General features: G+C 48.4%; 1 protein-coding gene across 1 annotated transcript in view; it reads right to left on the reverse strand.

The window, feature by feature from the left end:
• The window catches only part of PTPRT (protein tyrosine phosphatase receptor type T), a 748,756-nt gene that overhangs the window by 298,973 nt on the left and 424,124 nt on the right, over window positions 1–25,659 (reverse strand). Inside the window, exons 8-9 of the mRNA XM_064571786.1 lie at window positions 14,244–14,445; window positions 12,772–12,874 (exon numbers count right to left, since the gene is read on the reverse strand). Coding sequence (XP_064427856.1) covers window positions 12,772–12,874; window positions 14,244–14,445 — 305 coding nt within the window. The remainder of the gene's footprint in view (window positions 1–12,771; window positions 12,875–14,243; window positions 14,446–25,659) is intronic.

Raw genomic sequence — 25,659 nt, forward strand, 5'->3', positions numbered from 1 at the left:
GGAAACACACTGCTCTAAACCTGAATAGAAGGGATTGTTTCCCTTCACACTTGCGGTATTACAGGTCCCTAATGGAGAGATGATGCCGGTTTCAAAGGAGCCATTTCTAAGTTGCAGAGGCCAATGAAGGCAGTCGTAGACCATGTGATGCCTTTGAACATCTGGCTCATGTGTCGACATCTGCATCCTGAAGCTTCAACTCCTATTGTGACTTTCAAAACATTCCCGCCATTGGAAACTGCTCTGGACAACTATTCTTGGAAACTAATTTCAATTAAGCAGGAACAGGGTGTCCTGGCAGGGGAGACGTTATCTGAGAGCTGTGGGAAGCAGATGGCTTGGAATTGAAGAAACTGAACAATAGGCTAAAACTTAGCCTGGAGTGGGACCAAACTCCTTTTTGTACATTGATTCCTCTCCCCATCTCTCTAATTCTGCTCCTCTCTCATAATTTCTGCTCTGCCTTTTAGCTCTAAAGCAGGGCCCGGATTCCATTTGCAAGGTAGTTCTCTTGGGATTCTGAGCAGTTTTGCAAATTCAAGGAATTCAGAGGCACACTGAAAGTTTTTGTGCTTATTCAGACTGAACCTCTGAACTTTCTGAAGGTTAAAAACCTTAATTTTTTTTTTCCCTCCTCTTCCTGCTCTCCCCACAATAGCAAATTCAGATTTGCTGACTGCAATAAAAGGAAAAAGAACATAATCAAAACTGGCCCGGGGGGACAATGCATACAGATTCCAACCCAGCTGAGTGAGGCGCCCATAGAGCTGCAGCATTTTGGCACTCAATATATTTTGTCTGATCTAAGAAAATATGGAACTTTTTATAAAGTGGAAGTTAGAAATGGATTTGTTTCTCCCAGGCTGTTCTAGCCTTCCACAAAAGAATACAAATTTGTTCAGATCCTGATGCTCCATCTCACCAAACATCCATCTTCTACCTAAGCCCCATATCTGCATCGAAGTGATATATTCAGATGTGCTATCAGCATGTAACAACACAACATGAATGATTTCACACGCCAGTCACTCTCATCATCGTAGGAAAACAGGGGTGTGTTTCTGGCCCCCATATGGACCTTACTTAGTGAAGTAAGCTGGCAGAGATCCTAGTTCGGCTCTTATGAGCTAAAATTGATTATCTTCATGCTGAAATGTATGCCAAAAGAGACACAAGTTCCAAAAGCTGTAAAGCCAACAGGGGCAACTCCAGAGTAAAATGTGAAACAACTACTTCCCCACGTCTTGAGAACAAGCAAGTATCAGCACCAGAGAAGAGAATGCTTGGTTTCCCTGTACTGGCTCCTTTCTCTACACAGATGCTCACCTGTAAACTAACCCAGTGGTGCTGAAGATGTGGTTTGAGACCAGCATGATCATCCTCTGGGAGCTTGTGCAAATAGAGATTCTCAGGTCCGGTCCTATTAGTCCTGGAGATGGGAAAAACCTACATATTTCCTAGCTCCTTAGGTGATTCTAATAGCCACTGGGATTTGATAACCCTGGGGTTAAATCATTTCCCAGATGCTACGCCAGTGAGCGGGATGCAGTGGGGCTTGGGAAGCCTCCCTCAGGAGGTCAGGGTCTGAGCAGCAAGTCAGCCCAGTCATAGGTCCCACTCGAGCTTTTGAGACTTACATTTTAGGCCTGAGTCTAAGCCCCCATTAATAGTCCCTTTGAAATGGGATGTGGGCCCTGACCTCTTTTGAGCAGCCCTCTGAGGGTCTAGAGCAATGCAGTGAAACAGAATTTTCTGTGATGATGGGAATGCTGTTCAATATGGTAGCCACTAGCCACATGTGGCTATTGTGTTTGAAATGTGGATGGTGTAATTAATGAATGGAAGTTTTAATTTCATTTCATTCTAATTAATTTAAATTTAAATAGCCCTATGTAGCTGTGGCTTCAGTATTAGACAGTATAGGTCTAAAGTCTTGCCCTTGAATCCTTCTTGTGTTACTGGAGCTGCTACCCCTGTCCTATGAATACTTACTTTATATATTTATAATCTTTACAAAGTGCTTAGCGAGCCTACACTCAAGTGGAGATGCATCAGTGAAAGAGCAAACCATAAGCAGTTGTAGCCAGGCAAGAAAAGGATGGACTGCATTGTGAAAGGGGGTAAGTACAAATTTCTTCTGCCTCGTGGCTGAGACTCTAACCTTTAGGTTGCTCTTGTCCTACCAAAAAGCCAGGACTTTCAAGATCACCTCTCTCTCTCTGCTACTGAGAGGAGGCAACTCTCTGAGCAGCCGCAGACAGCTGGAGCGAGCCTTGTGCAGAATGCTTTTTGGATGAGAGCAAACCTCCTTGGATTCTAACATGGCACAGATCTATGCACTAGCTCAGAAGAACATCAATAGATCAGGCCATAGAAATGCACTTGATGGAGGCTGACTTGAAAGTCTGACCTTTGGGCGGCTGCAGACAGAGAAACAGAGAATCCGTTATCAGCTGCGCAAGATCTGAGACAAAGCAGTGATGCAAACTGTCACAGGGTCCAGAACACTGTGAGAAACAGAAGTCAGCCAAAAAAAAGTTGGAGCAAAGTGAGACCCAGGAGAAGACACCTTGCAGAATCACTGTTGCTCCTGCAAAGGGTTTCAGCACATCCCCAGGGTTGGGAGGATTCGAGTTATAAGAATTACATCTACTCAGACAGCTTGCCCATCCTTAGTTTGGCCTCTTTGGTCCTTGAAATACTTGGCTTCAGTGACCTTCACCTTGAATCCATTACCATCCATCTACTACCACTGCCAACATGGTGACACCTAGAGCCATATTCTCCCGTTCCTGGGCTCCATTACTAAAACCTTATCTTTGATCATTTTACTCTCTGAATGCCACTTCCCGTCTGTCTAGCCTCTCTCAGCCTTGTACCTTCTGCACAGTTTCCTCAACAACATTGGGGTCACCTGGCCCTCAAAATCTGTTATCTGCACATCTACCTCCATGGGCTTTTAAAATCAAGCCTGGACCATATGGCCCATTTTTAAGCACTTCTGTTGACATCATCATCTTCCTTTTCCCATGGCCCTGGATCAAGGTAGGTGTCTTTCTTCTTTTCTATGGTAAGAGCTGCTGGGAGCTCTTAGAGAAAACTGAACTACAAAACTTCAACCATCTCCTATTTAAAAAAACATTCTTCCTTTAGCTTTCATGTTTTAACTCTGCCCTGGTGTTTCTTCTACCTCTTTGGCCAGCCTTTCTCCATCTCCTGCATGGTTCCTTGACAGAGCTTCACAGAGCTGTCTTGTTCTTCATCTCTTCTTGTAGATACTCTCCCTGGATAAGGTCATCTGCTCCTCCCATGCTTCAAATACCACTTGAATGTTAATGGTTCTCCAATCTAAAACCCGCTGTTCTCATGCCTCTCTAGCCCTCCAGCCTTCTGGAATTTAAATAGTCCCTATGGTAGGAGGTGAACATGACAACCACACGCTCTTCTCCCTCATGCCAGTGACAGTTTGTTTCCATCTCTCCAGATGGCAGACGGTCCAAAATAGAACACTCTTTCGTTCTTCATGTTCTAGCAACTGCTCCTCCTGCTCCATTTAAAATATTCTTTCTGAAACACCTGTTTTTCCTCCTTGATTTGAGCCTAAGGAATAAAATCCAGAATCCATCAACACCGGAACCAATTCTTGGTAAGTTGGGTTGTCCGGGGGCCAAAAAAAGGAAAGCCGCAATACAATTAGGGTGAGCTGAAGTGAATGTTAACCCGCCTACGTTATCTGGGGCCCACCCTTCCTCCCTTTTGTTTCCCTGCATGGTCTTTCCAACTGTGCCTTTGTGCCACACTCACCGGATTGACCCTGTCTCTCTAGTTTCAATGGTGGTGACATGTCCCTTTAATCATAGTTACGTGTGTCCTTAGTCGCCATATTTAGAGTATGGGACAGCCCCATCGGGAACAGCTCTGCAGTAGTATTTATCCCACTATGTCTTATTTCTGGTTGTCTCTTTTTGTATCTGGCTCCTCTTCCCCAGTCTGGTGTGATGAAATCCCGGCATGCGGATAGACTTGGCGACAAACGGTATTACTTTCAGAGCTAAATCTTCTTGCAGTCTATGTGGGAGTGCCTCTTGCCCATCCCTCCACCAAAGTGGGACATGTAGCGCTCCCTGTCTTCAGGCCCCAGCAAAGGAGGCCCAGAGAGCTGGGGAACTAAGTGAAATAAATGGTATATCGAGAAAGAGTATCCAAGTATAATTGCTGTTTTCCATCTCTCCCAATGTGGACGGGGACTCAGGAACCCCTCAGTCTGCCCCATGCTAATAAATCCTCGAAAATGTTCATTCCCCTTCCTAATTGGACACCATCATGTGCTCATATCTGAGAATCAGATGGTAACGATGCCAATTTTGCTCACTGCAGCTCCAAGGGACCAGCAGAAGCCTTCTGTGGTTGTTTTATGTGGTCCCCATCTGGGCTCCACGGTTATTAAAGGAATCCTGGAAGAAATCTGGCAATTTTTTCTCTTCTTTCCAGTGAAGTGTCTTCTTTCTTTAGGAGTTGACTGGATCTCCAATTTGTACTGCAGCTCGTGACTGTGCATTTCAAAGTCATAGTCTTAACGACCTGCACCTGTCAAATGCAAAGGGCTCAGGGGTTTCTCATCAGGGAGTAAAGAGAACTTGCAGTGGATATTAGAGGCCACTAGCCAGATTCCTGTCTTCATGTACTCAGACTGTCATGCCCCTGGCCCTCCAAGCCAGAGCTGCCCCACCATGTACTAGGCCTGAAGCATCCCATAAAAGCAGGTCACAAGTCCTAGCTCTGGAGGAGGTCCCTCAGAGGTCCCCCAGCACTCGCCTGGACCACACATCAAATCCCAGCCCTATTCCTGCCCAGCTGGTTCCTTATGCCCCATTAGGTACCCAGGCCACATTCACCACCACTGGTGTCTCCTGGGTGATGTGTCCTCGCAGACTCTTTCTGCCCTCAGTGTTCCTTGACTCAGAGAATGGCACCATCCTCCACCCCACTAATTAGCCAGAACCTGGGAGTCACCCAGGACAATGTCTTTTCCTTCCCACCCACATGCCCACCCTGTAGAGAAGTCATCACCAAAGCTGCTGCCCATTCTCCCCGCTCAAGGCCCTCCCTCCATAGCCACAACCGCTCAGCCTTGGATGGCCGTCCCTTCTCATCTGGAGAGCAACGTCTTCTAGCCCTTTCCCATCCACCCTCATCAGGGGCCACTTGCCCTTGCATTTTCTGCCCACCGCTGTCCTCCTGGCCTCCTTTTAGTTTTTCCAACCTCATCTCCTGACTCTCCAGCCTGGTGTGATCCCCTCTTAGGTCAAACAGTGAGACACAGAAGGAAGAAAAACCAGCAAGGTGTGTGTTGTTGAGCTGGATCCCCTTGCGGGCAAGCCGGGCTCAGTCCTAATGTAAGTATGTGAGGACCCGCGTGGCATGCATCTCAGAATGGCCCATCCGGAGGATAGGAGGCCGGGCATGCCTGGACTCCCGCCCCTGGTTGGCATTCAATCCCATGTGTTTCTGAGCTGTATCTGCCTGCTCACATGCACCAAGGTCTGTGGGGCTTTGGAGGGAGCACTGAAGCCAAGAAGAAGAGAGGGAGGGGGGCTGGCGCTGGAGGAAGGGTCCTGTCCCTCTGCATGGAATCCACCCAGCTCAGCCTCAGCTGAAATCAGAGGTGGGGTGGAGAGGAGGCCCCGAGCCAATGAGAATGGGCTGCAACTGCGAACGGGTCCGTGTCGTCAGTCAGTGTCTGGTACCATTTGCCCAGAGCTCTCTCTGCCATTAGGATGTCTGCACGTGGGCCTGCCTGCTCATGTCTGGGTCTCCAATGCTCAGCCCAATGTCTGGCACATGGCTGTTTGCTCAAATTCCAATCAGGTATTTACTGACTTAATGAATTGTGAATGGAAAAACCTGACTCCTCTCCTGTGATCTGGTCTCACCTCTCCTGCTTGGTTTTGATTTCAGGTCCCCAGTCTGGTCCCCTGTATTTATAAGGTTCGCTAAAGAAAGTTCATGTGGGACCCCAAGCCCCTTCCCGAGGATGCTTTGGGTCTGCTTTCCTTTGATTTCACAACATATGGGGGCCTCTCCTCCAAGTTGAGGGCGCTGCTCTTAGCCCTTGATTTGCTGGCCTTTCGGCAGTGGAGATGCCCCAGCCCCATCTGCTTGATTCCGTGTTTCTGAAATGTGCCGAAATCTGAGGATGTGTTTGGGAGGAATACTGGTTTGAGGATTTTGTGACACTCCTGGAGATCACTGCACATTCCCCGATGTGTCACACCCTTGCCAGCACCCTACAGGCAGATCTTCTTGGTCTCCGAGCAGCAAACAGCAAACAGGCATCCGTGTGCAGCAGGCCTCAGAGAAGCATCTTCCCCGCGGCTCCTAGGGCAGGGAGCCACTCTCTGCCAACAGCTGGGCCACCCCAAGGAGCAAGCTGAACAACGACCGGGCGCGCCTTACACAATTCACCTTATTGGACTTTTAAAACAATCTGTGACGTGGGTACTCCCATTTTCCCAGCAAGCAGCTTTAAGGTCAGAGAAATGAAGTAACTGGCTCGAGGCCACTCAGTGAGTCAACTGTGTAAGGCTGGATCTGATTCCAGAAGCCTCTGCTGTTCTGATGGATCCAACCGGGAAGTGAGCTACGGTAGGAGGAACCTAAGAGGTCAGGGGCTGGTAGAGACCAACACTCCAAGTCCCTGACCGGGGAGCACGGCCAGCGCCGAGTGGGAGCCCAGAGGGGAGCCGATGCAGCCTGCTGCAGGGTCGGACCCGGACACTGGCTGGGTAGAGAAGACGAGCTCAGCACAGAGAACGGCTAGGCGAGGGCTCGACTGCTGAGAGGAGAACGAAGTGTTCCCTACACCTGTCAGGACAAAGTCCAAACCCAGAGTGAAGATTCTTTACCTGGCTCCGGCCTGCTCCTTTGCCTCCCTCCTCCTCTCCACCCGAGCACGCTGCTGTTCTTGCCACCACACGTGTACCTTCTCTGCCTCGTCTCCTGCGTGTGCTGCTTCCCCCTCCTTCATGGAGCAAACTCCCCTCAGCTGGCAACACTGCCTCCAGGAAGCCCTCTTTGCACCTGAGCTCATCAGGCTCAGGATGTATGCCTCTGCACAGAACACTCTCATAGAAACCTCTGACCAAGCACTTTTTTCTTTCTCTGATTGTCTTCCTGACAGAACTACATCGTCCAAAATGGCAGCCATGAGCTATGAATGACCTTGAAAGACTCTTTAAAGTAACTTAAAAAATTAAAACTCCAGTTCCTCAGTCACACTGGTCATATTTCAAGTGCTCAGTAGGTGGTTGAGTTGGAGGTTATGACTGTTTGGAGGTGATGACCGGACGGCACAGACACAGGACATTTCCATCGCTGCAGGAAGTTCTACCAGGCGGTGCTCTTACGGATTCGGAGACAGCTGAAAGCAGCGCCTGTGAACTGCATCTCCAGGACCTGACATCTACCAGGTGTGCAAAACAGACGTGCTGAATCACTCACTTAATTGTGTTTCCGAGGACCTACTAAGTGCCGGCCACTGTCCCAGGGAAAGGGCATCCAACAGTGTCAAGCCTCAGGTTTGCTGGAGCTCATCATCTAGTGAGGGGCGGGCAAGACACAGAACCAAAGAAAACCTACTGGCAGGTACATAACACAATTAAAGAAAGAATGAGGAACTGGGTCCTGCTGAGTAAACACTGGTAAAGGGGGCAGAGTGAAGGGGAATAAAACCAGAAGCGGAGGTCATAGCCAGATTCTGATGGGCCTTGAATTCCGTGCTAAGAAGCTCGAACCTCATACAGTGGAAAGCCAAGTGAACCACTTAAGAATTTAAGGGAGCGTCCAGCAGCTCAGTGGGGGATGGACTGAAGGAAGAACAACTGATGGCAGGCAAACCAGCAAGGCCACCACGGCAGGTCAAGGGAGTGGATGCAGTGTGGCAGAGGAGTACAAGAAAGAGCTAATCCCACCGCTGACTCTGCGGTGCGGTGGTGGGCAGGTCCCTGTGACTGACAGGAGGGGAAGGAGAGCAGGGGGACAGAAGGACAGCCCCAAAGAAGCCAGCTGGGGACCTGGGGGGGAAGGTCTGCTACAGACTCTGGGGCTCTGCTTCAGGGACTGCATTATGGGTGATAAATTCACGGCCAAGTTACTTTCTTATGAAGGTTACCACAGATACATCGGCGTGACAGGTGAGGCGTGGGGGAAGAAGGTTTGGTGGGTTCGAGTTGGAGCTGAATATTAGATTCTAGTCACTATTTGATTGATCTTTTAAGCAATTCTGGGATTCTGTCACTTAAAAACCAATAAATCTTTGAAGGCCTGGGGAAAGCAATGCAAAAGCAATAAATCTCCATTGTGGAGTATTAGAAAAATAGGCCAAGCTTCCGAGGTGGTTTGGATGGAGGGATGGGGGTGCAGGAGCCCCACAAGACAATCCGCTCTTCTCCTCCTTGCCTCCCTGCATGGTGGGGGGAGGGGGCCTGCAGCTGAGGCTCAGGAGGAAGGCTGCTGGAGAACCGGCTGCTTGACTCAGGGACGTGCTGGGGTTCACAAGTTACAGGCTGGACCTGCACCGTCCTGGGCTGGAGGCCCCCTGTGAATTCACCTTGCCTGCCCCAAATTCCCAAGTCAATGAGAGCTCACTCAACAGCCCTACCAAAAGGTTACCGAGACCTCACTTGACATCCTGGGCAGAGAATACAGAACGTCCTGAGGGAGCAATAAACTCAGAAGCAGGAAGCGAGGTCCATGCACTGGCTCCATGGAAACGAACTCCATGACCCTGGGCCAACCACTTAGCATCTTAGACCTCAGCTTCCTCCTCTGATATGCAGATGGTACTCCCCACCAGCTGACTCACTGGGTAAGCGAAGATCACATGATACAATGGAATTAAAGGAGCTATCAACCAGAAAATATGATTCCAGGCACCCATGACCCAATCCATCCAGTGGCTCACCATGTCCTACGGTTAGAGAGCCTTCACTGTCTTCTTGATGCCCATGCTTCCCTGACCTGTGGGACTCCTCACTGGCCTGCTTGCCAGGGTTGTGCCTATCCCTCTGGCCAGTCCAGTTCTCTCCATCAATACACTATCCCCACAGGCTTCATAGTATCTTGTTCTGCCAGTTTCAGTACTGGGTCTGCTTACCTGCTCCATGCCCTGCCTCTCTCCCTGTCTGCATGCACACTTGCTGGATGCTAAGCCTCAAGAGGACAGGTGTGTATCGACCTTGTGTCTTGCTCTATCCCCATTGCTTAGCTCAGTTCCTGGGACACAGCAAGGGCTCAATATATATACGCTGAATGACCTAATGGTCACCTGCCTCCCAGATGGGCATCCCAGTGCCTAGAGTTCAAGATGAAAGAGGGTTAAGGTAACTGAAATCTTCCATGACATGGCCACTGCTATTGTTGCTGTTGGCCTGGAAGTCACGCAGGCCGGCACTGGCTAGTCTCCTTCCCTTCCTGGCAAATGCCCAAGCAACAGTCTGAAAATAATTCCCGAAACTGAGCGTACACCCACCCTCAGTGATCCAGAGCCTTAAGAAGAAAAGCATCCAGACATTTCCAGACACCAAGCATTGCCCCTTTGAGCGGTGACATTTAATTTTTTTTTTCCAATGGAAATGTCACGAAAATATGGCATGCACAACTTTCTCCTCGGGAGGTAGTGTGAAATGAGTGCTGGCTTAGGGTCAGCTGAACTGAGTTTAAATTCTGCCTCTACCGCGGCTTGTCTCGTGGCCTGGGTCAACTTACTTGGCCTCTATTGATCTCCGTTTCTGTATCTGCAAAATGGGGAGACGATTATGGCAATGTTGTGAAGATACAGAAAGTTTATGTATGGCGACAGGCACGTAGTGAGGGCTTACTCATTACATGGGAACTAGCAGGCTCTTTTCACTTGAAGACGCAGAACCTAACGCTACATTTTTAGTTGAATCAGAGCAGCTAACGAACATCCATGGCTGTGAGTGGCTGCAGGGGTCACAGCAGGTACACCTCCCCGTTTGCTGAGTCATCTGTGATTGTTTTGTAGACTTGCCCTGTTTTTTTGCTCCCTGCTCACTGTCATTTCTCACTGCTACTGGGGCATTTCCATTCCCACCTCCTAATCACCGCAGTCTTAGGATGCAATGAGCTTAGTGCAAACTAAGAGCATGCAGGCTCAGAGGGGAAGTGTAAGGGGCCCCTTTTGGGGGGGGGGGTGACTGGAAAAGCTTCCCCAGGAACATTGGTTTGGGCTGCTCAGAGGACCCTTTTGCTGGTCTCTGGAGTTGGGCAGGCCTGGGTGTTAAGTCCCATCACATCACTTACTGGCTCTGTGACCATGAGCTTTTAGTTTTCTCATTTAACAGGGACATAATAATACGAATAGGTTAGTCAAGGTTAAATTCTTGGAACCTAACAGTCGCCCAATAAGACACGATGATAATTACTCCCATCTGTGTTCAGCTAGGCTTGATGAGTTTTCAGAGGCTCACAGATATATAATCTGATTCATTTTGAGGATGGGACCTTGGATCCTCTGTAGAGAAAGTAACTTGATCTGCCACTGGGCAAGATCAAGATTGCTTATTTCTCAGTATAACATTTTTTTTTTTTTCTGAAAAGAGGTTTTTGTGCAACTTTGTGCTGGAATAAAGTCAGGGGCTCCTAGGTAAAAAAACAAAGCCCTTTCTTTCCCACCATGGAACTAGGGTCTCGAAAAGCCCTGGAAATTTGAACAGGTTGTAAGCCTCATCTCATCACTTACTGGCTCTGTGACCATGAGGAAGTGGGCAACACTGTGACCCTATAGTGAGGGTAGATTTTCAAAAAACCTGTTCTGAATAGAACCCCCTAAGTGCCACAGAGAAGAAGCAAAGCTAAGGAAGGAACTAACTCTCTAAGGTCTGCCTTGCTTTGGGCACTTCCATATTTTATTCAGCCTCTATGAAACAGCTACCATCCATGCCTTCCTGATAAGGAAAACTGAGGGCCAGGGAGATTAAGTATCTTGCTCAAAGTCACACAGCAGGGATGGAGCAGGATCTGAATCCAGGTCAGCAGTCACCAAAGTCACATCCTCTCCATCACCCCACACAGCAACCAGCAGTCGGCAGCAAGCTAGAGAGAACCCGCACCTGCCGGGAGGCGCACGGTTGGATGCCAGCTGATGAGGTCCCCTTGCTGATCTGCAGGCCTGCAGTAATGCAAGGGGACACGGGTCTCCAACATAAAGGTCATAGGCTTTCGGTCAGATCTGGCCCGTGCACCTGGGTCAGCTGCTAACTTGCTGTGCAATGTTGGGCAAGCTGTTCTTTTTTTCCAGACCATACTCGTACCACCTAAGAGGCTCTCTTAGATTTTGGAGTAGTGACCAGTCCTGCTGTATGTGAGGCTGAGAGCTGGGAAAGGGAGAGAGGCATTGGTGGCCCAAGGGGAACACATGATTTGGCACCTGGGGGACCTGCATTCGAGTTCGGCTCTCCTACCGACTCCTGTGTGTTCCTGGGCATTTCCGAGCCTCGGTACCTTCCCGTGAAAATGAGGACAATCACTTATAGAATGTACAGAGAGAGTGAAATCCGTGCACAGAGAGAAGCAAAGGACCACGTTGCCTGAGAGTTACAGGGAGAAAAGCAGTTAAGTCAGGTAATGATTCATCTGACGGAAGAGCCACCATCTGCTCTGGCTCATCACAGGTAGGACAGTTCTGGAACAACCCATGTGGAAAATATAAGACAAAAGTTCTACGGCCAGGAGCTCCACGAGTACTATACATACCTGTTGCAAGGCCTGACTCAGAGCCAAACACTGTTCAAAATCTTTAGAATATGTGGCAACTTCTAAGCTGTTGGCCGTTGATTCTGTTTCCTCTGCCACTTACACTTTCTGGGTAGAGCTGGATCCAGGTCAGAAAACAGAGAACTAGACCATCTCAATAGCCTCCATCCTGGCTGGTCTCCCAGCCTCCAGTATCATAAAAGTCACATTGCAGGGGGCTATCCAGTGGCTCCCCAAGGGCCCTCAGAGAAGCTGGAACTTCTCAAACATGGCCCCCCTTCTCACCCAACCGCTCCCGCCTTGCCCTTGATGCTAAAGGAAGATCCTGAGCCTTGGATTAACTACTGCTGGTTGCTCCCATGATATCAGGCTGTTTCTCTCCTTCATGCCTTGCTCATGCTGAACCCTCTTACTACTTTGGCAAAATCTTATATAACATTTAAGATACACAGCTCTGTGTCACTTGAGAATGTCAGCTGGGAATGTCTTCCCTGAACTCTCATAATGACCTATGTATATCTCCATAAGCACGCACTCTATTGTAATTATGTTCTCATGTTTTTTGCTTCCCAACTCAAGTGTGACTTTCTTTAGAAAATGACTTCTTCACGGCTAGTTCACTGCTGTCTCCCAAGTAGTTAAACAGGGCCTGGCCCTGAGTGAGTGCCCAATAAATGTTTGCTGAAGGAATGAATAAACAAATCGTTTTGATCCCCTGTGCCCCATCCATTCCTGGCATGTAAGATGCTCAACGCATGCTTGTTGAACTGAGCTGAGCCAATTTTTTTTTTTTTTTTAAAGTAGGTTCCATACTCAGCATGGAGCCCAACACAGGGCTTGAACTCATGACTCAGATCAAGACCTGAGCTGAGATCAGAAGTCAGATGCTTAACTGACTGAGCCCCCCAGGTGCCCCCGAACTGAGCCAATCTGAAAGCTGCAGCCCTGGGGCAAAGTGTAGTTGCTGGCAAAGTCCAAGGGAAGAACCTTTCTCACCTGACAGGGGCTCCCCGTGACTGAGCGGGCTTCAGCATCACCGTGATGGTCGTGTCTGTTTCATTCAGTGGGGTGTCTGTGTCATATTCAGGCATCGACGGAGCTGGGCAGAGAGCAGAGAGAGGAGGGCACTCAGCACAGGTCCCAAACCCAGCTCACCACCTCCCCGTTGGGGCCATCCCTAAAGATACCCAGGATGACCAGTAGGGGGACATGTGGGAAAGGGTTCGGTGAGAGGCACATGGTGTCCCAGGCTTTCAGCAGAGCACGCTCTCCTTCCCACCTGCCCTCGGGTCCCTCCCAGGTGCGCAAGAGTCTGGGGAACAATGGCCATGAGGTGGCCAGCAGCCCTCAGGAATCAAAAAGTTCCACACCAAATAAACAGATAAATGCAGGAAGTCTAAGTACTTAACAAAGACGTGAAGGCAGAGCCGATCTTGTTCAACACATTTGAAATGCAAATCACAGCAGTGATGAACTAGTTCCTCTTATCTTTTCTCTCTCTCTCTTTTTTTTCATGAGACCCTCCCTTCTCTCAGCCCCAACTGATAGGAGTATGAAAATCTAATCCCTTGGGAAGGTAATCTAGCCATTTATATTAAGAGCTATTAAAACCCACATCCCTTTTAATTCAGTATTTCAATTTCTAGAATTTAATCCTAAAGTTATAATCCAAACCAAGGAATTAAACTTTATTCTGTAACAAGTTTATGAAGCATTATGTTATAAAAACATGGAAGCACCAAATATATCCAACCACAGGGGAATGTTTAATTAAATAACGTCCATCCACTTGACAGAACATTATCATGAAAGCAATGTACCAACATGGAAAACGCTTATGGTATAAAGATAAGTGAAAACATTAAGCTGCAAAAACCACTGTGGGTATCTATACAAACTATGTATGTATGCAGGCCAGAATTGCACAGGGAGTCTCAAAAAATGAAAATTGTAAAATGGGATCCGAGATAATTCTGTATTGATGTTGCCCGGTGGTGGAGGGGGCCCTCCCATGGACGGCAGGTGAAATCTCAGACTTCTATGGCTTTGGACTAGTCATTCATTCATTCATTCATTCATTCACTCATTCTCAGACATTTCATGAGAACTTGTGCTGTGCTCTGTACTGCCAAAAGGAATATTGCTGAAAGCACATTTTTACAAACCAATTTGTATGAGAAAAAATGTACTATTTAATGCAGTTGTGTGGTAAATTATTTGCTGAATCACTTAGCATTCCCGCTGGTCTAGTCTAATTAGTATGTTTTTTACACTTTAGGAAGGTCGTGGATTCGGTTTCTTCACAAGACTACCATGCTAACACGTTAGGGACTGCATCATCCTAATTGCTCCAATACCACCAGGTGACAGCTGGCTCTGCCCTTTTTTGCTCCCAGAAAATTAGAAATGGGGAAAAAAAAAACCCAGAACACGCTTCTTCCCTTTTCCCTTTCTATTAAGAGAGATACCTGAAATTTTGGTGGCAATCCTAGTGGTGACAGGGGGCCCGAAGCCTTTTGCTGTGCTGGCCTTGATGGTGAAGGAGTAGGTGGTCCCCGGGTACAGACCCACAAAGAGGTGGTGGGTTTCATTCCGGAGCTTGAAGACTTTCCCCCGCTGGCTGGAGAGGTCAGCACTCGGGTCCAGTGAACCAACAGCCTTGTAGTTGATCTGTACGACAAACCAGCAAACAAACAAGTAAATACCTCACTCAGGAAGCTAGACGGAGCTCATCCAGGGAAACATCAGGAGAGGCAAAGAAAAGGAGGCATGTAGGCTTGAACAGCAAGCTCTGCTGTGACCGTCCACTTTCCAGATTATCCCAGCCTCGAATACTCCACTGTTGATACACGGGAGCCTTGCTGCCCAACAGAAACAGAATGTGAGCCACACACCTGCTTTTCAACCTTCTAGTGGTCACATGAAAACAGAAGAAAGTAAAAAAGAAAGTAGAATTAATTTTAATAATATATTTTGTTGAACCCGATATTTGCAAAGAATTATCATTTCAACCTGTAATCAGCCTAAAAATCTAACACGGTATCTTATATTCTGTTATTCATATCAGGTCTTAGAAATCTCGTATGTACTTTGTCCTTAAGGCACATCTCCATCTGGACTAGCTACATTTCAAAAGCTCAGGAGCCATGTGTGGCCAGAGGCTGCCATATTGGACAGCACTAAGAGCGGTGTTTATGCACGGCATCCGGTAAGAATGGTTTGGAAGGCTAATTTAAAAGGCAGTTCCCGTGTCCCTTGGTGTCCACATGGCACTCTCTGGTGCTTTTTCTTTTTTTTTTTTTTACTGCTCTTCACTTTATTTATTTTTAATTTGTTTTTATTATTATGTTATGTTAATCACCATACATTCCATCATTAGTTTTTGATATAGTGTTCCATGATTATTTGCGTATAACACCTCGTGCTCCACCATGCAGAACGTGCCCTCCTTAATACCCATCACCAGGCCAACACATCCTACCACCCCCTCCCCTTTAGAACCCTTAGTTTGTTTTTCAGAGTCCATTGTCTCTCATGGTTCATCCCCCCCTCCGATTTCCCCCTCTTCATTCTTCCCCTCCTGCTATCTTCTTCTTCTTCTTTTTTTATTTTAACATATAATGTATTATTTGTTTTCTCTGGTGCTTTTTCATGCATTATCTTGTTCCTCTTCCCCAAACCTTGGGGCATCAGGATACTTATTCTCATTTTTAATGGTGGAGACACTGAGGCTCAACTGGAAGTAACTTGCATGAAATCAGCACTTTCCAAACTCTCTACAGTAAAGGCCCAGTTTTGTGTTTCTCAATCCACTGCTGACCCATGATCTGCAGACCACATGGGACTCATCACGTGAGTCTGGTCACAGCCAAACTGGTCTGCAATCCGTGTGATGAGACCCGTCCACTCATCACACACTTGGGTGTTGCAGCAATGTCAAGGTACTACGAGAGTTTCTAAGCGTTCACTCCCAATTTCTGCACTTACCCTGCTGTGAAGGTAACCAAACAGGTGGCATTCCAGCACCAGCCCCCACAGATCCCATTCTGAGTGCCACATTCCTAAATCACACAGTTGTTGAAGTGACAAATACAGGATTGTGTGTTTGTTTCATCTAGTCTGTTCTATTAAAAATGTTTTATTAGAGTATAACATACATACAGAACACTATACAGTTCAATGAATTCTTACTAACAGGACACTGGCCAATAACCCAGCACCCAGTCAAGAGACAGAACATCACCGGAACCAAGACGTAGCCTTTGTGCCCCCTTCCCATCTCCTGCCTCCCCCAACCGCAACCCAGCAAGGATAACTTCTATCCTGACTTCTAACAGCACAGACTAGTTTTGCCCGGTCTTGTACTTTATATAAATGGAACCATACAGGGTGTACTCTTGCATGTCTGGCTTCTTTCACTCCACATCATGTTGGTGAGAGTCATGCAGGCTGTCCCGTGTCACTAGAAATCACGCATTCTCGTGGTTATGCAGTATTCTACCACCGACACACGACAAACCCAAGTCTGGGGGATCTGACCGCTGTGCTCCTTATTCTATAAGGAGCTGCCCGGCTTGGAGACAACACATCTAGACAACACACCTAAAGAATGCATTCATTCGATCCATTTACTCATCCACTTATTTGCTCCTTCACGAATGTTTCCCGCGCAGGCCTGTATTCTGGGACCTGCGCTGTGTTCTGCTGGGAACAGCCCAGGTGAGTGCAGGCTTGACCCTGTGCCCTGGGGTCTTCCGTTCCAGAGCGAGGCAAGGCAACGACACAGACACCGAACGTCACTCTGTCTTCTGTAGAAGACTCAACGGGGAGACCAAACCCAGACCGCAACAGGAACACACCAACTTTACGTCCGAAATAAGCAGTTGGCTGTTTCTGGCAAGGGCACCAGATGTTTTGGAGACAGAGGTAAGTTCTCTGTCCTCTGTCCTGCAGTAGGTGTGTAGGAATCGATGTCACCTGCCGAGGAGCGAGGCCAGACTACTTGGGGCAGAGCAAACCCTGGAGGAGAAACACGCAGAGCTGAAGGATTTGGGCACTTTGCAAGCAGAGCCACCGGCCAGGGGCACCCGGGCCACAGGTCCTTGGCGAACCTGTCCCCAGCTTTCCCTCTGGTCACCTCTGCCTCGTCCATGCTTCTCGGAGGGAAGCACTGCAAACATCTGCCTCTCTGTGCGTGAGTGCTGTTCCGAGGCGGGGGGCACTCGCAGGAAGCTCTGGATAACGAGCACCCCCAGTGACCAGACTCACGGTAGCTGATGTACACATTCGCTGGGCTCCTCCCACGTGACACCCCCACAGCATCCCAGGGGACTTCTTGGAGGGATTCCACTCCGACTGCCTCCAAAGGTAGCCAGCTGGGGAACACATCCATCACTGGCTTCCTTTCCCTTCCCCACTCCTGCTTCTCAGTAATCTACTTATATTTGAGTCTATGTCTCAGGGTCACCAAACTAAGACAGTGTGCTCCTGGAGGTTTCTCAGGGGAGAAGTGGGCTAACATCTGATGATGACAGAGTCAGAGCAGAGGTGAGAGCATTCTAGGTTCACAGCAAAGGGAACTGCCTGGGTGAAGGCCTGGGGGAGGAACAGAGTTGGGAGGAGTGAGGAGAGCCCAGTGTGACTGGTGGGTGGTGAGCAAATGGGGGAGCTGAGCCCCCCATGTGCAGCTGGATTCCAGTTTCCCGGTGGCACAAGAACAGAGACATCCAGAGAGCTCTGCTGGGTGGCAGCTGACCCCAGTCCACCAGGTGCTCATGCATTTTGAAATTCTGCCCCTGTCCCCTTGCCTGGGCTGGTGGCAAGCACACTGATATACAGACACTGGGAGGTAAAACTCATGCCTTATTTACTAGCCAATTCCTTTCCTGCACTCCAAATTCAATCCAAAAGCGACTCAATTTCCACCGAGCTGTCAATATAATATACTGTGCTCCCCTGCTCTCCTAACCTTTCCTGGTATTACAGGATCCTCACTTACTTGTAATGAAACACTATGAATAAATCAATGTATGTTAATATAGCGTGTCTTCAATTTTTTATGAAGGGCTTCACCAAATCTAATTCCCACTGCTTTGTCAGAAACAGTCTTTGAAAAATTTAACTTGCAAGTTTTACGAAGTTAGTTGGGGATTGGCCTGGGGAGGGAAAGCCAGGAGGTGAGAAAAATGGAATGGGATGGAGCTGTGTGGTCATAAAATGCATAATGCAATGTGAACTTTGGAACTGGAAGAAGAGCAAGATTTGTTAGAATAGCAAACATAAAATAAAGAGTTAGTGGGGGAAAGGGTGCTGAGCTGCCTGTCAACCCGGGTCTCTTTTGATCGCTGTCAGGGAGATTCCCAGCCAGAAGTCAGAGTGAGCACTTCATAAGGAGAATCTAGTCATATCACCCCTTAGAGTCAAAAAAGCAGTGGTTTCCCATTGCTCTTGGGATTAAGAGCACACTCTTACCCTGTGGTTTTCATCACTCCCGCGCCATCCCTCTTGTGTTCCAAGGCTCTATTCCAGTGTCTGAAAAGAGCTATGGTTCCTTTGGCCACAGGGCCTTTGCACCAACTATTCTGTCAGCTGAGAACACTTACCCCTTCCCATGCCTTCCTTTCACCTAATTAATGACTCCTCATCTTTAGATCTCACTTAAAATGACACTTCAACAAATGGATGGTCACCAGAGGGGAGGTGGGTGGGAGGATGGGTGAAACAGGTGAAGGGGATTAAGAGGACACTTATCCTGATGAGCACTGAGTAACATACAGAAATGTTGAATCACTGTATCATACACGTGAAACATGTAACATTGTATGTTAACTATACTGAAATTTACAAAAATAAATACATAAAAGGCACCCTCCCCCTGCAAATGACACTTTTCATGAGTACCTTCTCCGACTCTCCGGTCCTCCTATTTTATGTTCCCAGAAGAACATCTCTTCCCTTTGAACGACTCACTTTACAGTGAGCCATGCAATTGTTTCATTCATGAGTCTCTTTTCCACTAGCCCAAGGGTTGAAAAAGTAAAGCCTGGAAGCCAAATGTGTCTCATCATCTGTGTTGGTACATAAAGGTTTACCAGAGCACAGCCATGCCTTTCAGTTACGGATCACTATGGCTGCTTCCACACTTCAAGGGGGGAATTAAGTCATGGCAGAGAGACTATGGCTCATACAGTGTAAAACATTTACTCTCTGCTGCTTTATAGAAAAAGTTTGCTGACCCCTGTAGTAGACTTTAAGCTCCACAAGGGCAAGGATCTTATCCAGATAAGATACATGCTTCCCCATGCAGTATAAATGAATGATCAAACTAGCTATGCAGTTTGAGCAATTTGCTTCACTTCTCTGAGTGTAGGGTTCTTCCAGGGTTAAATAATCATTTTAATTTTGGTTTCTGTTTGATTTTGCAGAGTAACCCCCACTTCTTCACTCCTGGAAGGCAGCCTCTTTGATCAGGAGTGAGGCTCCAGGGGGGTCCATGAGCAGCTTCTGCCTTTGCATCAAGGCTCTGGCTGCCATGGACCATGGGTCACCTTGTGAAGAACAAGCAGCCTTTCTAGCCCAGGCTGCAGAGGATGTGGCAAGAGAGGCAGGAAGAACAGAAGGAAATGATTTCCCTCAAAGAGCCCCACCAGGAAAGACCTGTTTGTTTCTTAAAGACGCTCAGATTGAGCCGTGCTGTGGTCCAGGCACTGGGCTGGGTACGGGGTAAATTCAGACAGAGCAGCTGATGAGATTCTGGTCCTGAGAATGAGATACTGCATGGAGGGGGGAGGGTGAGGGAAGATATGAGATAAAACAAGGGTGAGGGAAGTGGCCAAGATGCAGAAGCAGGGGGCCGGAAGTTGCAATTATGACAAAAACGCAATTTGGGGGCACTCAGTATGTGCCAGGCACTGTGAGGGGACCTCACACAAAAACCATCTCATTTAATCCTCCAAAAAATGTTTTGGGTTCTTTATGATCATTGCCATTCCTTAGCTGAGGATACTGAGACCAAGAGAGGTGACAAGTCAAAGCAGGCATGAGGGAAGCTTTGTGTGCCAGGGGGCAGTGTGCTGAAGGACAGATGGGAACCCACAGTTCATGAAGTGTTCTCCGCTGCCTCTACTTCCCCATGGTCTCATCTCAGCTGGTGCCTGAATGTGGGCGCCATGATGCGGCAAGAGCTTGGAGAAGTCACTTAGAATACACGGAGATGTCCTGGAAGGACCAGAGCGCTGTTCAAAGAGCTCACTCACAACTAGATGACCCCAAGTGGAGGAAACCCATAACAGCATCAGCTGCATAAAGTGTGTCAAGACCTGCCTGCTTATAGTGTGATGCTCCAGAAGCATCTTCCATAGCTTAGCACCCTCCCCCCTCTCACTACACCCCTGCTGTCTTTGTCCTAAACCCCTTGGGGGAGGGATAAGTCAGCACCCTACAATTAGGCATCCCATCTATTCCTGACTTTCTCCACATGGCTTCTGACCCATACTCCAGAGGTTTCACCCTCATAGAGTCCTAACAAGGTTACCAACATGGTCAGTTCATTTAAAAAAAAAAAAAGGTTAAATTAATTTTATTTTTCTTTAAACTCAAAACAAACGGTTGCAATATTTTCTCCCTTTTTTGGATCCATTGTAAAAGGGTTTATAAAAGGCATGGTCTTTGCCATCTTGGTGAGCTCCAAGGTAAACAGCCAAGAAGGGACCTATTCAAGGTCAACTCTTCTCGTCAGAAGTGTTAGTGTTGTCTTTTTGGGTTCCTGAAAATTAAAAAAATCAAATGTGAGCACGTTCCTTCTGAACAGTGTGGATGCAGGGATGGCTGAAGTGCATATGCCAGTGACTTCTTGGCCACGGGGCCCTCGTTTCTCCTAGAGAGCGGAGAGCTGTAACTACAGCAGGAAAATGAGTATGACTGACACATATCCTCCTGCTCCTGGTGTTTCTAACCCAGTTTCTGACTTTGGGGACAAACAGAGGCGCTGATGGATACTGCCAGGAACCAAGTCCTTGAGGAACACAGATTGTGGGAGTGACCGGTTCTGCCCGAGAGAGTGAGGACAGCCTCCCGGCGAAGCTGCCAGAGGGTGGGGCTGGGCCCACGGTCCTCAGCCCGGACTCCAGAGCACGGAACGCCCTTGAAGACCTTTTATAAAGTATTAATGCCTGCACCCTACCCGAACTAACGGAGTCAAATGCTCTGTACACAAAGATCTGGGCATCAGTACAGTTTTAAATTTCTCTAGGAGAGGCTACGGGGCAGACAGGGCTGAGAGTGGTAGAGCTGGACCCTCTACATGAAGGGGATTAAGCAGAAGAATTGCAAACAGGGGGCCGTGCCAAGGACAAGTGTCCTCAAAAGGCATGCTGGAAGGAAGGGGACTCACCAGGGAGCACCACAGTGCAATGGTGAAGGCTGCAGGCAGGACTGTGGGTGAATGTGGAGTTCGGTGGACCCCAGTGAGGGGGAATGACATGTCTGCACAGCCTTGTCTCCCCCCAGGGTTACTAGCTACCATTGTGGTTTCACCAGCGGAACACAGATTCTTTGGCACCCCTCCCCCCCGGAAGGGTGTCCTGATCCCTCTCTCCTTGAGTGTGGGCTGGACCTAATGACTCACTTTACATAGACCTAGTATGAAAGGGGGATTATAGTAGCTTAAAGTGGAGAGACCTGGCTGACACCCCCTTAACCAAGTGATCAAGGTCAACACTGCCAATGATCAGTCATATTGAGCTCAAGAGCACCTCTTAACGATGTGATGAGAAGGGTATATGCCCTCTGTGGTCTTTTTCCCTAGAATCTCAGCCCACCAATTAAAACAAACAAACATATAAACAAACATCAGGGCACTTGGGTGACTCAGTCAGTTAAGCGTCTGCCTTCGGCTCAGGTCATGATCCCAGGGTCCTGGGATCAAGTCCCACATTGGGCTCCCTGCTCAGCGGGGAGCCTGCTTCTCCCTCTCCCTCTGCTCCTCCCTGCCCCACTCATATTCTCTCTTACTGTTGCTCTCTCTCTCAAATAAAAAAAATAATAAAATCTTTAAAAAAATACAGATCAGACCAACCCAGACTCAATGCTGGTCAGCACTCTTAAAAAACATCAAGGTCTTAAAGACAAAGAGAGACTGAGACACTGTCACAGAGGGGAGGAGGAAGAGGACACATGACATATAAATGCTACATGGGAACCTAGAGGGGAGAAAAGGACACCTGTGGAAAAAACTCAGGCAATCTGAGAAAAAAGTCGGAGGTCTAGTCAACAGTAAGGCACTGACGTGAATTCTCAGTTTGGATAAATACACGGTGGCTATGTGAGACGTTAATATTCGGGGAAGTTGTGTGAAGGGTACAGAACTCTCTGCACTGTTTTTGCAACTTCTCTGTAAATTTAGAATTACTTCAAAATAAAATGTCCACAAAACAACAACAAAAAGTGGCGTGCCGGTTTGGGTACCTGGGAGGTCTTTGTGGCTGCAGAACAGAATCTATGACAAGTATTCACTGAGCTCTTGCCTTGGCCCTGTGCTAAGCACCAGGGAGCCTTCAGAAACATATAGTCTGGTTGGGGAGATAGGCACGCCCACAGGAATGAGTGGTAAAGGCACAGAAGGTTTACTGCTCTGAAGGAAGGGAGGCTTGTTCTCAGAATACATATTAGAGAAGGTTTCTGGGGCCAGGACGTCTTTCCCAGAGAGAGTGAAGGTGTTAACAAGGCGAAGGAGTGAGAGATGGCTGGGAGACAGGGAAGAAGGGAGGAAGTAGAAGCTGCAGAGATGTTCCTGGGTAGGATGACTGCTGGCCTATGTAGTGCTTTTGTGGAAACTAGAAAAAGGCACTTCTCCAGGCAGATGCAGGTGCCCTCCATCCCAGCCCCTGGTACATCAGTGAGCTGAGGGTGCCCCTGTGACAAGAAAAAGATAGACCCTTCTTCATGCCCAGTCATAGTCCGCCTGACAAATACAGTTCAGTGCTTCGTGGATTTCATCCTCTTAGTGGTGTGTCATTGTGCAGTGCACAAACTATACAACAGAACGTGACAGCCCTGCTTTGAGGTTGGTCGTAGAATACCCGAGTGTTTAGATTTTATCTTGATGGTAATAGAAAGCCACTGAAGGGGTGGGTAGGCCATCAAGAGAGAGACAGGGTCATACCCTAATTTAAGAGCAGTGCTACTGAAATTGTGGTCCAGAGCCAAGATAGCTTCAGCATCACCTGGGAGCTTGTTAGAGATGCAGATTCATGGGCCTATCCCAGACCTACTGATGAAAATGTCTGGGTTGGAGCCCAGGAATCTGTTTTCACAGGTTCTCCAGGTGATTCTCATGCATGCTGAATCTGAACGGGAGCATTTCCTGGCAAGGGGAAGAAGGATTGAACTGACTGGAGGAACAGGGCCCTTTGGGAGGGTCTGGCTCTCATCCAGATGACAGATGACACAGAAGGCCTGGTTTAGACTGGAAGCTGAGGGGATGGAGGAGGGAGTGAATTCAAGAGCTGTTGAGTCCTGGCTGGTGAAGAATAGTATTCCCAACACTTGGCGCCAGGCCTGAAGGCAGATGAGACTTCGAAGGCTGGACACTGATGGGAAGAGCTGTGAGAGTCCGCTAGCCTGGACCTCCTGATGCTGCTGACATTCAGGAATGGGAAGAGTAGGGAAAGGAAGACCATGGATCTCAGTCTTTGGAGAACCTACACTGAAACTGAGAACGACCACTTATGGAGCTAAGTGCCTAGGATGTATTTTGTAACGTCACCTGCCAAAGCACTCTGCTAGCATTTGCCAGGGCCTGCCAGGCTTCTCTGGCTCCCAGGGTCAGAGGCCCAGACTGTGGGTTTGGTTTGCCCTGCAAGCACCTTGCCTGGGCTGCATTCCTTCCACAAAGCTGCCAGCACAGGGACCAAGACCTGCAGTGGCTGGGCTCGTCAGGCCAGCCGCTGCCCCGTAGGGAGCTTGTCCTAGTCTCGCGTGTGCTCCCTCAGTTGCCACAGATCAAAGAGGTGTTACAGAAGGGAAGCTGGCTTGTTTGCCCAACATGGCTTTTACTGATTTCCAATCAATATCCTGTTCACTAACTTTGGCTGGTTTCCCGGCCGCTTCGGGATCAAACATGAGGAGGAAGCAAGCTCAGAATCCAGTTGGCCCAGGGTCATTAATATTTACCACCCAGCAACCCAAGCTGCAAAGTTGGCGTGTAGGTGGTAATAACAAGAACTAACATTTATTGAGTACTTACCTTGTGCACCTCCCTCCCTTCCCTAAATCACCACCTTGGCCTTCAGCTCCTGGCCAAACTTCAGGTGAGTACGTTCCTGTCAATACTTGTCCCCCTCCCTGCCCCCAAAGCACCACAGCCCTTCCAATCCCTACCCCTGGGCTTCTCTCAGTGTCCTCCTCTCCCTTCTTCTGGCTTCCCCACATGGGAGGGATATTCTGATAGTTTCACTCTGTCAAACTGCTCTGAATTTCAAAGACGCAGGCAGTCAGATTCCCATAACAGAGCCACCACCAACTCGGATGGCTCTAAATTCTTCCTTCCTAAACTGTCATAATGTAGCTTAACAATATGAAGCTTGAACCTCCTTTCAGCTTTTAATCTCATGCTGGGGTGCCCTGGGTGCTATGATTTTGTTATTTTCACAGAAACCTTCTTGCTTAATGAGTCTGTCTAGTGATATTCCCAATTGCTTTTAGTCTGCATTGCAATATTTCCTGGGTTTCTAGATGTAAGCTGCTTGCCTTCCAACTTCACACTCAGCTGATTTCTGTTCTGCTGAGTTTAACCTGGTTCGGTTGCTAAATTGCGTGACCAATTCCTCTCCAGTGGGCTTTGGGCATGGAGATGTGAGAGCAGTCGAATAATCCCTTGACCCTGCTCCCCAGAACCTTGCAGCGCTGCCCATGGGCTTTCTGGCAGAGACAGCCTGGGGAAATCCTTCACTGAGGGCAAGGCCTGGATTCTATTTATTTACTGCTGTAATTGCCATCACCCAGCTTGACGCAGAGCAGGAGTCAATGAGGTTTACTAAATGAGGATTAAGGATGAAAATGTAACAAACTCAGAATGTGGTACAGCCCGGTTTACACTGAAGTCATTCTGATGCCAAAGTCCAGCATTTTCCACCCTGCGCTGCACCTCATCCTTGACCCTCTGCACATGTCCACGTGTGACCACGTACCAGAGGGGGGGGGAATGCGGTGGCGGCCACCTTCAGTGGTCAGACCACAAAGCTTTGTCGTGGGTCCATCTGGGCCTGCCACCCCATGGAGGGACTTGGCAAGCATCCCTGACAGCTGGACCCACACCTGGTCCATAGCTGACACTAAATTGTGTATTTAATAATTAATGAGGCCCAAGTTGGTGAAGCTCTTGTGCTCTTGGGGCTGTTTCCAAACCTGTATAAGCAGAAAGACCCTTCCGTGCTTTTCTATTTTTTCGTGTTTTTTACAAATGGCCACAATCCTTTGACACTCATCCCCTCAAGAGGTGGAGTTTTGTCCCCCTCCGTGAGTCTAGAAGGACTTGTGATTGCTCTGACAAATAGAACATGGAGAAAATGATGTGGTGTGACTTCTGGGACTGGGTCACAAGGACAATGCAGCTTCTGACCTGTCCACAGGGGGACACTCGAGTCTACAACTCACAGGCTGCTGTGCCAGATGCTGCCATGCTGTGAGGAAGCATGGGACCCACGGAGAGGCGAAAGGCCCTGCTGAATCCAGGCTGGGAGCCATAGCCGTGTGGGCACCAGTCTGGTAAGAGAGCAAGCCTCCAGATGGTCCCGCTTCTCTGTCCGGTCACTCCTACTCATCTGAGTCTATTTGGTTGAGTCCCTAGACATCGTGGGGCTGAGACGAGCCACCTCTGCCACGCCC

The sequence above is a fragment of the Mirounga angustirostris genome, unplaced genomic scaffold (genome assembly GCF_029215605.1).
Source record: "Mirounga angustirostris isolate CCGP_5_RB_7025 unplaced genomic scaffold, mMirAng1.0.hap1 SCAF_10, whole genome shotgun sequence".
NCBI lineage: Eukaryota > Metazoa > Chordata > Mammalia > Carnivora > Phocidae > Mirounga > Mirounga angustirostris.